The 14,192-nt window shown below is 35.0% G+C and overlaps 1 protein-coding gene across 2 annotated transcripts; it reads left to right on the forward strand.

Moving 5' to 3' along the window:
* Positions 1-820: 820 nt before the first annotated feature.
* LOC139694632 (store-operated calcium entry-associated regulatory factor-like) lies at positions 821-14,144 on the forward strand. 2 transcript variants are annotated; one of them, XM_071593118.1, is made up of 6 exons: positions 821-1,020; positions 1,318-1,530; positions 5,021-5,131; positions 5,324-5,517; positions 10,690-10,908; positions 13,813-14,144. In XM_071593118.1, exons 2-6 carry the CDS (start codon positions 1,354-1,356, stop codon positions 13,943-13,945), a joined length of 834 nt encoding a protein of 277 aa, XP_071449219.1. In that variant the 5' UTR covers positions 821-1,020; positions 1,318-1,353; the 3' UTR covers positions 13,946-14,144. The 2 variants fall into 2 exon arrangements, with proteins under 2 accessions (XP_071449219.1, XP_071449218.1); XM_071593117.1 differs by having other exon boundaries at positions 1,334-1,530.
* Positions 14,145-14,192: the final 48 nt, after the last annotated feature.

Genomic DNA, 14,192 nt, shown 5'->3' on the forward strand with positions numbered 1-14,192 from the left:
TAGTGCAGCCTTCATTTCAACAGTAAATTTAATAAATTAATTCCCCAGAAAAAAGTATGCAAAACACTTTTGTGGAAAAATATGGTTACTGTTGTTTTAGCACTGTTGGAGGAATACATCATTGTTAAATACAGTTAAATGAAAATAAAGAACTTTGACTCTAATTCATCTTAATTGGGTCAAGATAATTGAGAACAAATGAAAAATAAACAAATTTTAATACGGTATTTACTATCTGGTCACTTGTTGGTTAATATAAAATTAATTTTATTTTTAAACCCTTTGGTTAACGTTGTGCTTACAATTGTAGTGGACATTTTTTCCACTTCCTCTGTGAATATTAATCTTACTCACAGAATCTTCATTGATAGCTAGTTTAGTGTGACTTCATTTAGTTCACAAATGATCCAGAAGTAAATAATTGCGCTCTTATCAATTTTACGTCATGCATTCTAAGCTATAGTTTAAAATAACTCTGTATAAATTATCCCCATTACGATGATGTATTTCCACTTTCCTATAATATTAGCATAAATTAACCCCGATTTGATGACACAAATTCACTTCCTTATAGTACTAGCCACTGATATCAAAACAACTCGATGGTGTCTTATGATTCATTTTGTCATTTTTATTAGCCAAATAAGGGGAAAGACGTTAGTCAAAGGTATAGTACCTGAGATACATAATAAATTTTCTGCTTTTTGAATGATGACGAAAGATCTTAGATTGAAATTCCCTCTCTTAGATCTGTCCTCTTATTGGGCAACGTTTTCTGTGTTTACCGTTGCTTCATTGTTTGTAACCTTTGCAACAGAAGTGTTATCAGACAATAGAACACTGAGAGTGTGTAATTGTAACCAGTTGTCATAGTCAGCTGCAGTTATTATTAGACCCATAAATGTGGTCGTCCAATATCGTGAACTAAGTTCGTAAAAGTTGTAGATATGTTAACTGATAAAACGATGTCGAAAACAAAAGTTATTATTACTTTGGCAGTGTTCGTAATTTTCGACTGCGGTAAGTTTTTATGAGATAGCGAAGCATTGGTATTATATCAGCATGACGATGGGTGATAATTGAAGTGCGCTTATGTCATAGTTGCCATATCCCTCTAATGCCAAGTTTTTGTCAATTTTAATTGTCAAATTTTGTCAATGCAAAATGTTTTTGAAAATGCATCGTTTGTTTTCTAAGGTAGTAAGGGGTTGTATCATGGTGTTTAGTTCTCTTCAGTGTCTATGAACAGGATTAGATTAACCAAATGTTTTCAATAGCTCCTAATCTCTCAGCAGTGCAATATAATATACTGTGTAGTATATTTCATTCGCAGGTGATGTACATGCCCAAAAAATGAAACTAGAAGATCTACAAGCTATTACGTTGCATGAAAATAAAATGGCTGCTAGTCGAAGGTATTCTCAGCCTATACCTCAACTTGTCTGTGCGGGTGGTAGTGCTGGCTGTCATGCTTACACTCCGAAGGTAGTACTTTGTAAAAGTGAAGGCTGGGATGGATACAGCATTCAGGTAAGAAGAAAACGTCAACTAGCATTAGAGAACAACCCATCTCTCCTCAAATTTAATGGTAAATTTATGGTCTAAAATAATTGTTTTAAATATATTTTCTCATTTTTTATACCAATACCCAAGAGAACAATCAATTTTTCAAACCCGTTCGCCAGTAGTGATAACCTTTAGAAATATATTGAAATATGTGCTGTGTTCTGTTGTAAATATTTGAGCAGCAGTCACCGAAGGCATTTTCGAAATATTTCATCTAACCATGTTACAAAATTTAACCTAAAGGAAATTTGCAAGATCACCTGTGGAATCGTAAGCATGCATCAAGTTAAAATTGTGGATATGTAGTAATAGGCCCATTTCCCTTAGCCACAAGCCAAAGTACAACTATTTGTTGTTTACTCATGCTGAGCCTTCTCGTGGCTATAAATCTACAACTGCACTTATTATATCTGCATTTTATAAACCCCATATTAATAGTTTTTAATTTTTTGAATTACAATTGTTTTAGAATGTCTGTAAATTGACTCTAACTGAAGCATGCCCCCGGAAGGGGGCAGGCCCTGATGGTATCATCACCCCTACACGGCTCTGCCCCCCACTTAAACTACTTCCCACACATGAACCACCTCACACTCCTAGCATTACTTACTCTAAATATCCCAATTACACAATAATGGCTACCTGGTTGACTGAAATTTGCAATGCATGCATTCTCTTTTTGCAAGGTTGGTTGCTGATTAGTTCATGTCGTATGAATATTAACAGTATTTTATTGTAAACATTTTGAAATTGAATTATCTGCACAAATTACTTATATATATGCCTTATGATCTTTCAATTGTGTTTTTCAGTCTCATAAGATTAAATTTAATATGTTGAATTTTATGCCAATTAATTTTATACAACAGTAATTTTTTGGAGCCACATTTTCATCATTCTTCAAGTAAACGAGGAACATATTGTCTGAGTTTTGTTTTAGATGGCATGGTTTGCAATCTTTTTTGGATAAAGAACTCTTGAATGCCTAACTACGACTGAATACATTAGTCAGAAAGACAAACCTAGTACCTTAGTGTAATTAATTGAAACTTATGAAGTTAGACAGAATCAAATAAGATTTCTTCATAAGCAATCATCTGCAAATGTGAATTGATATGAAGAAATTTTAGTGAAAAAATAATTCCTCTTGGCTAAGACTCAAATTCATATTTGTCTGAGGATATAGGTTAAATACAATGTCTAAACACCTTTGTGTTTAGACATTGTATTTAACCTCATGAAGTACAGTTAAATTCATACAACCACAATTGCTTGCTATATTTTATGCATGGTAATTCATCATTACATATTTATATTCATTAAAGCCCTAGAAATTCATGGTGTAAGAGCTTAATTGTTTCAAGTACTTCGGTGGAAGTCTCAGGGATCTGTGTTCAATTCAATTCCTGGTCATGGCAATTAATTTTTACTCTTAAAAATTCCTGCATTTTAATATTTCTCATGGTTTCCTTCCACCACATAAGGGTGGTCCCAGAAGTACCCGTCCTAACGAAGAATAATCGAAAGTTTTGGGAAAAAGCATATATTTTTCAATATAATCTCCTTTTAGCTATATACACTTTTCAGAGCGACGTTCAATATGTTTGATACCCTTTTTATAATAAGAACTGTCTTGCTCCTCAAAATAGCCATTAACTGCCGACATCACTTCTTCAAGGTTGGAAAATCTTTGACCACCAAGTCATTTTTTTAAGTGTGCGAACAGAAAATAATCCAAGGGGGCTAAATCTGGTGAATAGGGTGCATTAGGTAGCTATTCAAGCTTAAATTCATGAATTTTGGCCATTACAATAACAGATTTGTGAGGTGGTGCATTGTCTTGATGAATCACACTTTCTTCTTAGCAGCCGCTTTTGCTTGATTTCTTTGTTAAAACGTTGCAATAAGTTTGCATAATACTTGCCATTGATAGTTTTTCCTTTTTCAAGATAGTCAATGAAAATTATCTCAATCAGAACCCAAAAAACCGACACTATGACCTTACCTGGAGATGAAATGGTCTTCACCTTCTTTGGAGCCGGTTCTCCCTTTTGAATCCATTGTTTTGATTGTTCTTTTGTCTCGGGTGTGAGGTAATGGACCCATGTTTCATCCATGGTTACGAAACAATGCAAAAATTTTGCATTGTTGCTGTGAAACTTTGCTAAGCACTCAATTGAAGCATCTTCACGACACTGGTTTTGCTTGAGTGTGAGCAAACGCGGCAGCCATCTTGCACACAGCTTTCTCATGTCCAAATTTACAGTTAATATGCGATTTACCACACTTTTTGAAATTCCTTCTATGTCTGCTAGATCGCGCACTTTCAGTAGACGATCATCCAGTATCTATTTGTGGATTTTCTTCACCATTTCTGGAGTCTTCACCTTATTTGGTCGACCAATGCATTGCGCGTCTTGACAGCTCGTACGGCCTTGTTTAAACTCTGCTACTCAATATTTTACTGTTGTAAACAAAGGAGCAGACTCATCTAGAATAGAGTCCAGTTGGGCCTTTATATTGGTTGGGCTGAAGCCTTTCAAATAAAAGTATTGTGTCACATAACGATGACCAATTTTCTCAATTTTCACTAATTCACTGAAAACGTCCCCCTATTGATGGCTGTCAAGGAAATGCTAAACAATGTGGCGTCTTCGAACTTAAAGCATATGCTTTATTGCAATGCAAAAATTTCAGTGTGTAAAAATCATTTGCCTTGACCCTGATTTGAACCCAGATCCCTCAATGTCCGGTTGAGTGCTTTAGGCAGTTAAGCTATTGAGGCGTCCTCTTAAACTCTGAAATTTTGGGGGCTTTTAAGGAACTAGATGTTGTGGCAAAATACCATGCATACAATGTCACAGGAATTCGTAGTTGTGCGCGACACGCCACAGTCCACGAGGTTAAAGCCTACTTTTAAACACTTAGGCTGTTTATACCTTGACAAATTCCAAAGAAACTGCGGGAGATGCCGCAACAATGTTAAAAGTTACTGTTGTAGCATCTCCCGCAGTTTCTTTGGACTTCATAGATTGGGTAATTTCTAATACCGTGATATTTTTCAAGCAACTACCGCCATCTCAAGGTCAGGCCGGGTACTTCTGTAACCACCCTCATAAAGCCTCATAACCTACTTAAGGTTAACCTCAACAGCCTCGAACCTCGAAACCTCCTTGAACCTCAAGACACCCATGCTGTACATAAAATTAAATTCATATACCATTAAAGATTTGTTCATGGATTTTAAGGCTAGTGGAATTTTAAGGTTAATGTATTGGTTTCTATTTTATAGTACTCTATTTTATGATATTTTTCGCTAATTTAGTCTACCAAGTGTCCTTTTCCCAACCTCTGCTACCGGAAGACAAGTAATAATTGGGCTAATTGCTATACTGCTACTTAATTGCATTAATTACTCTATTAACTGCTAATATAATTGAACTTCTCTTGACAGTGGGAATGTAAAGCTGATATGCCGGAAAAGTATTCATTTGGAACTATTTCTGTTATTTGTGAAGGCTATGATTACCCAGATGACCCATATATATTAAAAGGATCATGCAGTGTGAGTGTTTTCAAAAGTTGTTTTTTTTAAGTCACTTTCAGCATAGTTATACTCTATATGTTTATTTTACATATTTTTGCGACTGAAATTTGGAATTTTGCCTAAAAATCATGGATTTAATTTTGGTCAAATTTATTGTTAGTAATTTTTCTTGTATTCAATTGGTTTTTCTCACAATTTTTCTATTTCTAGTTGGAATATACTCTTGAATATTCAAGTAAAGACTACCACTCCAAAGGGAAAAGTTCATATTATAAAGGAAGTAATCAAGACCGGCATGGGAGTCAGTGGTCTGCAGTCCCTATAGTAATTGCCTTAGTGGTCTTTGGATATATTATTTACTCAAAATTCTTATCTGGTAATATGGAATCCAGACAAAATGGAAGGTATGTGAAATATGTTGCATCAGTCTTAGTTGATTGACTTGTAATATGCAGTTCATTTCTAGAGATTTTATATGGTTGCATGGATGTAAAATGTTCATAAAAATGTCAAAAGTGTTCATAGTAACCAGTATCTAATAGTAATATAGTGATTATTCAGTGGCATCATTCTTGAGTAATGAGTAAAACTGTTAATGAAATTAAAAATACAAAGTAACTTTCCACTGTTCTTTATTAGCGTACGACCGGTTTCAACGCTCAAGCGTCATCATCAGGTACAAAATAAATCAGTCGCAGTTCCACTTATATACCAATCATGAGGGAGAGGAGGGGTGGGTGAGAGAGGGGGGGGACGAGGAGGAGGCGAAAGAAAATGGAGTTGCGATTGGCGTTGATGTGGAGGGGGAAGAGGGGTGTTAAGTGTCAGGACAGGTGTTTGGTTGGTTTAGAGTGGGGTGGGGTGGGATGGGTGGGGGGGTTTGTCGGGTCTATCTGTGAGGGAAAGGGGTACTTCCAGGATTGGGAAGAGGTATTCAAATAATATATCGTTAACCACATGACCCGTTTTTAAGTTCTTTTTGATTTCAAATTCTTCCCACTTGTCCATCCTCATTCCTTTTTCACTCTTATGTAACAGTTCTGGGTTGAAATCACTCCCATGGTTTTCTTCCCATAAATGTTTAGCGAAGTGCGATTGTTTTAGGTCACAAGTTCTAAAACAGCATTTGTGTTCCTCCGCCCGTGTCTTTAATGACCTCCCCGTTTGACCTATATATATAGCACCACAGTCCCCACAAGTTAACTTATACACACCACTTTTATTTTGCGTACATATTTTGTCTTTAGTGTTATTCAAGACTGATTTTAAATTATTATTATAATAAAAAGCTATCCGAAATTTCTCTCTGGGAGAAAGGTTGACTAACTTCTGTGAAATTAAACCATAATATGGGAGTTTGCACCATTTGTAACCTATTTCCTCCGTATTAAAAGGTTTGAACAAAAGATTGTGTGCTTTGGAGGAACATTTTCTTTGTAGCATTTTGTCCACTAAATTTTCTTTGTAACCATTTTTCATTGCTAAACCCTTAATCGGTTAATATGGTTAACGATATATTATTTGAATACCTCTCCCCAATCCTGGAAGTACCCCTTTCCCTCACAGATAGACCCGACAAACCCCCCCACCCATCCCACCCCACCCCACTCTAAACCAACCAAACACCTGTCCTGACACTTAACACCCCTCTTCCCCCTCCACATCAACGCCAATCGCAACTCCATTTTCTTTCGCCTCCTCCTCGTCCCCCCCCTCTCTCACCCACCCCTCCTCTCCCTCATGATTGGTATATAAGTGGAACTGCGACTGATTTATTTTGTACCTGATGATGACGCTTGAGCGTTGAAACCGGTCGTACGCTAATAAAGAACAGTGGAAAGTTACTTTGTATTTTTAATTTCATTAACATGAATTTCCACAAGGTTGAGCCAGAAAGAATTGAATAAGTAAAACTGTTATTGGCATCGCTAATGACAACATAAGTGGGACTACTTAAGGACATTAATATTATGGATGCATGGAAGGGAATTATAAGTGTTGATGTAAAGAATTGATATAGACATAAATATCCCAGAAGATGCATATTTCTTCATCAAAATTGGTTGCGTTATTTTGCTGATGTTGCTTCTGGAATTCAGGAGTCTTTTAGTAGGTTGGAAACAGTATTATAATCACAGTGAAATCTTTTTATAAACTGCATAATTTGAATAGTTTTCAGATGACAAAGAAATTGTTACAGTGGAAAAAATTATATAACATGAGCTTTGATGGGTAAGTGTGACAACTAAAAACTTGAACACTTATTACATACTTCCTATTAAGCTAACCTCAAATTAGGTGTGTTTAAAATTTTTATTATATTCTATTCAAGTTGATAAATGGCAAAAAAATATTAAATGTCATCAGCATAAGTAGTGCAATATATAAACTAATATAAGGTCATTGTGGTGAAGATTGTTTTGAAAAAATCATCAGTTGTAAAAAGCAGGTTTGCAAATAACCAGGTATATACAAAACTAAAGCTTTATCATCCACAAAACTAACTGAATTTATGAATCTGACTTTCATTCCTATCTCCAGTTCTTCCTATGCCTATTTAATTATTTCATCCAAATATACGTTGAACAGCACAGGTGATAACGGACAACCCTGCCTTACTCATTTCCTATCACTGCCCATCTGTACTTTCCATTCCACTCTCGCACCAAAGCAGTCTGAGATATTTACAAGTTGCGGATAGAATTGGCAGTTCCTATAGATTCTTTTGAAGCTTTCAACATCCTTTTTGTGATATTGTCCTATATTTTCGGGGCAGCATTTTCCTCCTTTCCCTCACTCATGATTTTCTCTACAGTCTGCTGATACTTCTTCATTGTCAATCCAGTTAATCTGTCTACATTCCATTTCCTAACCCATCTCCCCTGCCTTACCTTTTTTAATCAGGGGCTACACTTCATAACTACTAAATTATGGTCAGAGTTGACATCTGATCCTGGGCAACTGCAAATTGATCGCGCTATTCCTTAATCTGTGGCTAGCCATTGTTGTTGAACTGATACCTTTCTGAGTCATCTGGCATTTTCCATGTGCATGTATACCTATTATGCATGTGCATTATGCCTTTTGTGGTGTCTACACCAAGTGTTGGCAATGATTAACCCCATTCTTGTACAAAACTTTATTGCTTTCTCTCTGCAGTAATTTCTTGTTCCTAAACCATAGTCCACCTCACTACCGCCTCTTCCTTCACCTGCGGTCATGTTCCAATTCCACGTGCTTCCTTCCAGGAACACCCAAAATTGTATCCTCTAACTGAGCCTACTCCTTATCAAATTTCATCGACCTGTGGTTGCTTGGTAGCATTTACACTAAGAGGTGGCAATAACCAAATAGGTTGGTTCACCCTTCACTCCTACTAATAGTATTCTATCAGTCGCTTTCTCTCTGTTTAGAATGTTTCTTCCCTCCTTATTGTTTAATAATATTGCCATTCCCCACTGTACATTAAAACTGCTATATTTTTTCTTTCCATCTCTTGCGTTACATTTTTATGATTTTCCTTTCCTCAACATTGACCTAACTTTCCAATTTCCTATTCTAACTAATTTGCTTGTTTTCTGCATCTGTGCTGCTGCTGTCAGTTTTGCTTTGCAAGGATTTCATAAGATGACAACCGCAGAAGCTTTTCTTCCCCCACTGCCAGGCACGACTCATGGCCAATGGGGCCAAATCACGTTGTTGCCAGGACTCATTTTGTCTATATTTTCCATCATGCCATTAATGGACAAGAGCTAGCTTTCAAGTATTATTTTTTCTTTTATTGAAATTACAGTTTAGTATTTTTTTAGGAAAGCAATGTTAAAAATGTCTACAAAATTACCTAAAAATCTTGGAAAACTAGCTGCTCAACTTAGCCTATATATATACCATGCCACTTGATACAAGATAGAAGCAATTTGAATCCCTACTGTTATGGGCCTAATAGTCATGATTTATTCCTATTTGAAGATTTTTATAGTCTCAGAAGTGAAGCTTTACCTTGATGATCCGAAAAGAGGTAGTCAATAATACTTACAGGTATACGGTACAGTTCAGGACCATAATTGGTATTTACATTATCCAAACAGGTGAAAGTTGAGTTAGCTGTTTGTTTGCTCAGTATAATGGTGAGAAAGTAGAATATTTTGAAGTACATAACAATGAATAGTTTTCAGTGTTACATCAATGTTTAAATCTCCACAAATTATGATGTTGGCCTTCAAAGTCAAGAAAGGGGATATTGCTAGTTCCAGTTGGTTACAAAATAGTTCAAAAGCGCCATTAGGGGAGCAATAAATAAAAGCTATGATCAGATTCAGGTCCTTCAACATAATTGCAAATATTTCAAAGTGCAATTGCGTACTAAATTTGTTTAAATCAATGAATTTAAAAGCTGTGAAAACATTAATTAATAGGTACCTTAATACAGACCGGCATTAGAATGATGCAAAGCTACAATCACCAATATTATGTAGGTCAACTTCACTTTTGGTAAGCCAATTTTCATTGAGACTTAATGTATGGTAGCCTCCATGTTTAACATTTGCTTCTATCGCAGTGTACTTATTTCCTAAACATCTCATATTCTGGCAAAATATATCAATGTCAATGTCTAGTCAGAGGGACTTAAGTTTGGAAATTCCTAATTGGAGGTGGGTAATATGCTTACCCAAGGAATATATTCCCATAGCAGTTTGGTTGTAGGCCCTTGTTGCTGTGGATGATACTGGCACTTCACGATGTTTAATACCTCGTAGCTCCACACTTATGAAATGGCAGCTGCACAAGCTGGAATTCACTCTTTCTCTTCCTGGATTCAAAATAGTTTCTGCCGTTCAAAGGGTAAAATTTTCTCACTTTTACTTTATCTGGCCAATTTTTTTCCTTAAGAAGATACTCTCTTAGGCTAAGTGGTGCTCTGAATTTAAAGGAACTGTATATTTTTTAACCAACTCTCAAGCTTTCAAACTTGCATTCTCTTTAGAGAAATATGAGTAAATTGGCTTAATCGTCTCATCAGATGCGTAGTTGAAACTTCTGATTTATCATCCAGGCTTTGGCATCCCCGGGTAGGTGAAGAAATCCAATTTTATAAGTAATAAAAAATAAGCAAGTTGCACGTATAAATGAATCCTACCCTGCCATCACTAGTTATGTTTCTTGAGGTGCCTTTGATCCCATCATAAAGGTACCAGGGTATGAATAAAGTATTCATTTTTGCTGCAGGTGTATACGATTTGGCGTGGAAGATTTGAGTGGGATTAATTTGAAAAAAATCTAAATTTGGAAAACTCAGGGGGTATAAAAATACTTGTCCAACTGTTGTTAGCAGCCTTAATTTGCATTGCATTTTTTGTTCACATTTTATAATAAAATATTGATTATACTCCCCTGGTAGATGAACGGTCTTTGTTAACTAGTACAGTGCAAGATCAAAATAATATTTGATAACAATTAATGATTTTTTTAATGAGAAATAGTTAAAGATAAGAAATAATGAAAGGTGTTTCCAGATAATTCTTAATGAATCTATATAAATTAAGTTCAAGAGTTGAAGGCTTACGTTTTTCTTTCAGGCCTAATGCTCCAGATATTGGATGGAATTTTCCAAATTCTGAACATAAAGAAAATACATGTGGAGGATTCTGTCCACCACCATATAGTAGCAGTGGGAGTGCATACAACCAATATGGCTGGAGAAATAATCAAGGAAATCAAGGACTAGGAGGTGGTGGTGGATTCTGGACTGGATTGAGTGTGGGTGGTTTACTAGGATACATGTTCGGAAACCGAGGGTAAGTATTCATATCATATTAGAGGTTAATTGGAGTATTAAATATGGGAATAGTTAAGAGATGCCTAATGTTTATAGAGGAATTGTTATGGGAGGTGCATTGGGATTCAGGGCTGCCAGTTAAATGTTATTTGATTGATTATTGCTAGTTATAAGGAATGACTTGGGAGATGCTAAAGTTAGGAATGCAGGTTTGCAGAGAAATGATTAAGGTTGCTTTTTAATCTGCTTGTACAGATGGGCAAACCCTGTAGCCATACAAATCCATGGTGATGATTACCACAATTTACATTGAGATTTCGGTAATGCAATGGAAAAATCAAGGGAGAGAGTCCATGTGGATGCATATTGTAACATCTATTTTGGTACAGTAGTAGTAAAAATGGAGAATTCAAACATTTTTCTAGTCATAGGATATCACAATATGCTTCCAATACTTTACTAAGGTATGGATAATTAAAGTCATCTCCCTCAAAATAAAAAAGTAGGGTGAAAGTAAATGAAAAGCTTTTCTTCAATTGTTGCTAGAATTTCTCCATTATCGTGTAAATAAAATGGTAAAATATTACATATAGATGTTACTGATGTAACCAATATGAATTATGTGTACAATTTCCACCAATTTGAGGGACCTTGAAAATCTGTAAAACTGGGGGAATTCCACATTTCTGGCTGGCACCCTTGGGAAATTTGATGGATTTTCAGTAAAAATTGGTGTAAAAACACCATAAGTGTTTAAAGTTGGCTTTAACCTCGTGGACTGTGGGGCCTTGTGCACGACTACGAATGCCTATGACATTGTATGTACGGTATTTCGTCACAACATCTTGTTCCTTTAAAAGCCCCAAAATTTCAGAGTTTAAGAGGACGCCTCGGTAGCTTAAGTGGCTAAAGAACTCGACCGGATATTGAGGGATCTGGGTTCGAATCCCAGTCAAGGCGAATGATTTTTACACTCTGAAATTGTTGCATTGAAATGCACATTAGCGGATGACTCCGTTAAAAGTTACTGTTGCGGCATCTCCCGCAGTTTTTTTGGAATTTGTAAAAATTGGTATTTAGCCCATTTAATTTATGAAATTAATGTGTTTTTTTTGAGATGTGTTTGAGAAACACATAATTGTCATCCAGCCATCATTGAGAGAAAATGCATGGAGATTGTACAAATTGAGGCAGTGGTGCATGCTAAGTGCTTAAATATTTTGATTTTTATTTATATTCTGAAAGTTTTATGTTAATTTTTACTTTGATACCTATATATTTGTGATATTTTTACTAATGTTGCCATTATTTTGAGCGTGTACCATTTTATTAACAAAAGCACATCACTCATCATTCAGAATATTGGTTTCATTTCCAGGAAATCTATGTTTCTCTAAAGCAGGGTCAACTTTTTATAACTTGAGATTATGAGAGAATTTCTTATCAAGGTGATATAATGACACAATATTTACATTTACTCCTGGCACACAGGAATATGCAGCTAATGCCGGAGTATGCAGTATTATGCAGCTAATATCACAATGAGACAACTGTAGCTTAGTATTTCTCACATTAGAGTCCATAATTATGGCCATGTTACCAATATTTATTGAAACAAAATTTTTGTGGAATTCTTTGGAAAACTGAAAATATGCCTTGAAGAATTTTTGGATTTCTTCTAATTGTTTAGCAGACATCCTGTATGATGTGTATATACTTAGTAATTGCCATTCCCTAAGCTCTGAAAACACATCGAAATAATAAATAACATGGGAAGATGTCACAAGTATGATGATATATCTAATGATTGCAACTTAAAATGGACTAATTAATAATAGTAAAATTTGGCAATTTTTAAATTTTAATGTATCATATGAAGCATTATTTTTATGCCAACGTTTTATGCAACTGTTACCAAGGTGATAAAAGAACACAAAACAAGCCTATATGATACACATTTTGAAGTATGCTACCTCCGCATTGGCAAAAAGGGATTGAAACACAATGTGCACTAGTCTTTGCTGAGCACATGAACATAGATGCATGATTTGAAAGTCTCCTGTCGCTAAATATGGAGATGATAAAATTTAGACCTTTGGGATTGCAGTCATGCTGAGCATATTGTAAAATCATGGAGAAAGGAAAATAGTAGTGAATTGAAATTAATGAGATTCTTGAGAAATAAGAAGGTAAGATTAACCATTTAATATGTTTGGCCTACATTTAGACAATTAAAACACCTATCAAACATGCTTGGCATCATGTATATAAATTATCTCCATCGCTGTGATAATGGCAAAAACAATTTAGTTAAAATTTAAAATGCATAATTGTTAGATATTTGTTAACTTATTACATTTATGTATGATACATTTTTGGGTTAAAATAATCACTTGGCATGATAATTATCAGTATGAGTGATCTAATCCCTGAAAATCCACATATGGATTATAAAGAGTTTGCACTTGTTCATAGTATTGTGCGATATATTTCTCCATAACCATAAAATTTTAAATGAAAAGTTCTATATTACCAATTTTTTGTCAAATGCATGTTGTGCAGAAAAATTTAAGATGAATACTTGTTCTGGTTTTCCATACAGTCAAAGAAATTTTTCCCCCTTGGTCAGATTAAGTGCTTTAAACCTATACTACTCATCCTTATAGAGTAAGTGTAGTTTCTTCAGCTATTTCAGATAATATTTCATCCTATTTACTCTTTGTGTGTATATCCTAGCCTCATAAAACAGGCTGTAAAATGTTTATTACATAGCTCTAATAATATTGAATAATTTCATATCTTAAATTATCCTATTTGCTTCAATATTATTTACCAATGAAATTATGGTGTTGTGTAATCACCAGGATATGGGATGTGGTGTAGAATTATCCCTATCCACTTTTAATTTCTCATTTACTTCCAGAAATCAAGCATATACGGTGCCTAGAACATCCAGCACTTACAGCAAAACATTTCACAGTGCAAATGAAGATAATGATGAAAGCTCTAATTCTATGAGAACTGCAAAAGCTTATGGGGGTACTAAGAGGCGATAAGGAGTTTTTGAGCAATTAATTCAAACCAATCTTTCGGTTGTTTCTGTGTTTTTATCATATTTATTTGAATCCCTGACAGCATGGGCCATTTGGTCTATGTGATGAATCATGTTAATGCATCTAATTTGATCTCATATAAAATGTTTTATCATTTCTTGTAAATCATTTATTTGTAAAGAATAAATTAAATTAAAACTGCTATTTATAGTATAACTTTAATCACTATAAACAATTTGTCAATCATCCA

This window comes from Hetaerina americana, unplaced genomic scaffold, assembly GCF_022747635.1.
Source record: "Hetaerina americana unplaced genomic scaffold, ioHetAmer1.1.p SCAF_51, whole genome shotgun sequence".
In the NCBI taxonomy this organism is placed as follows: Eukaryota; Metazoa; Arthropoda; class Insecta; order Odonata; family Calopterygidae; genus Hetaerina; species Hetaerina americana.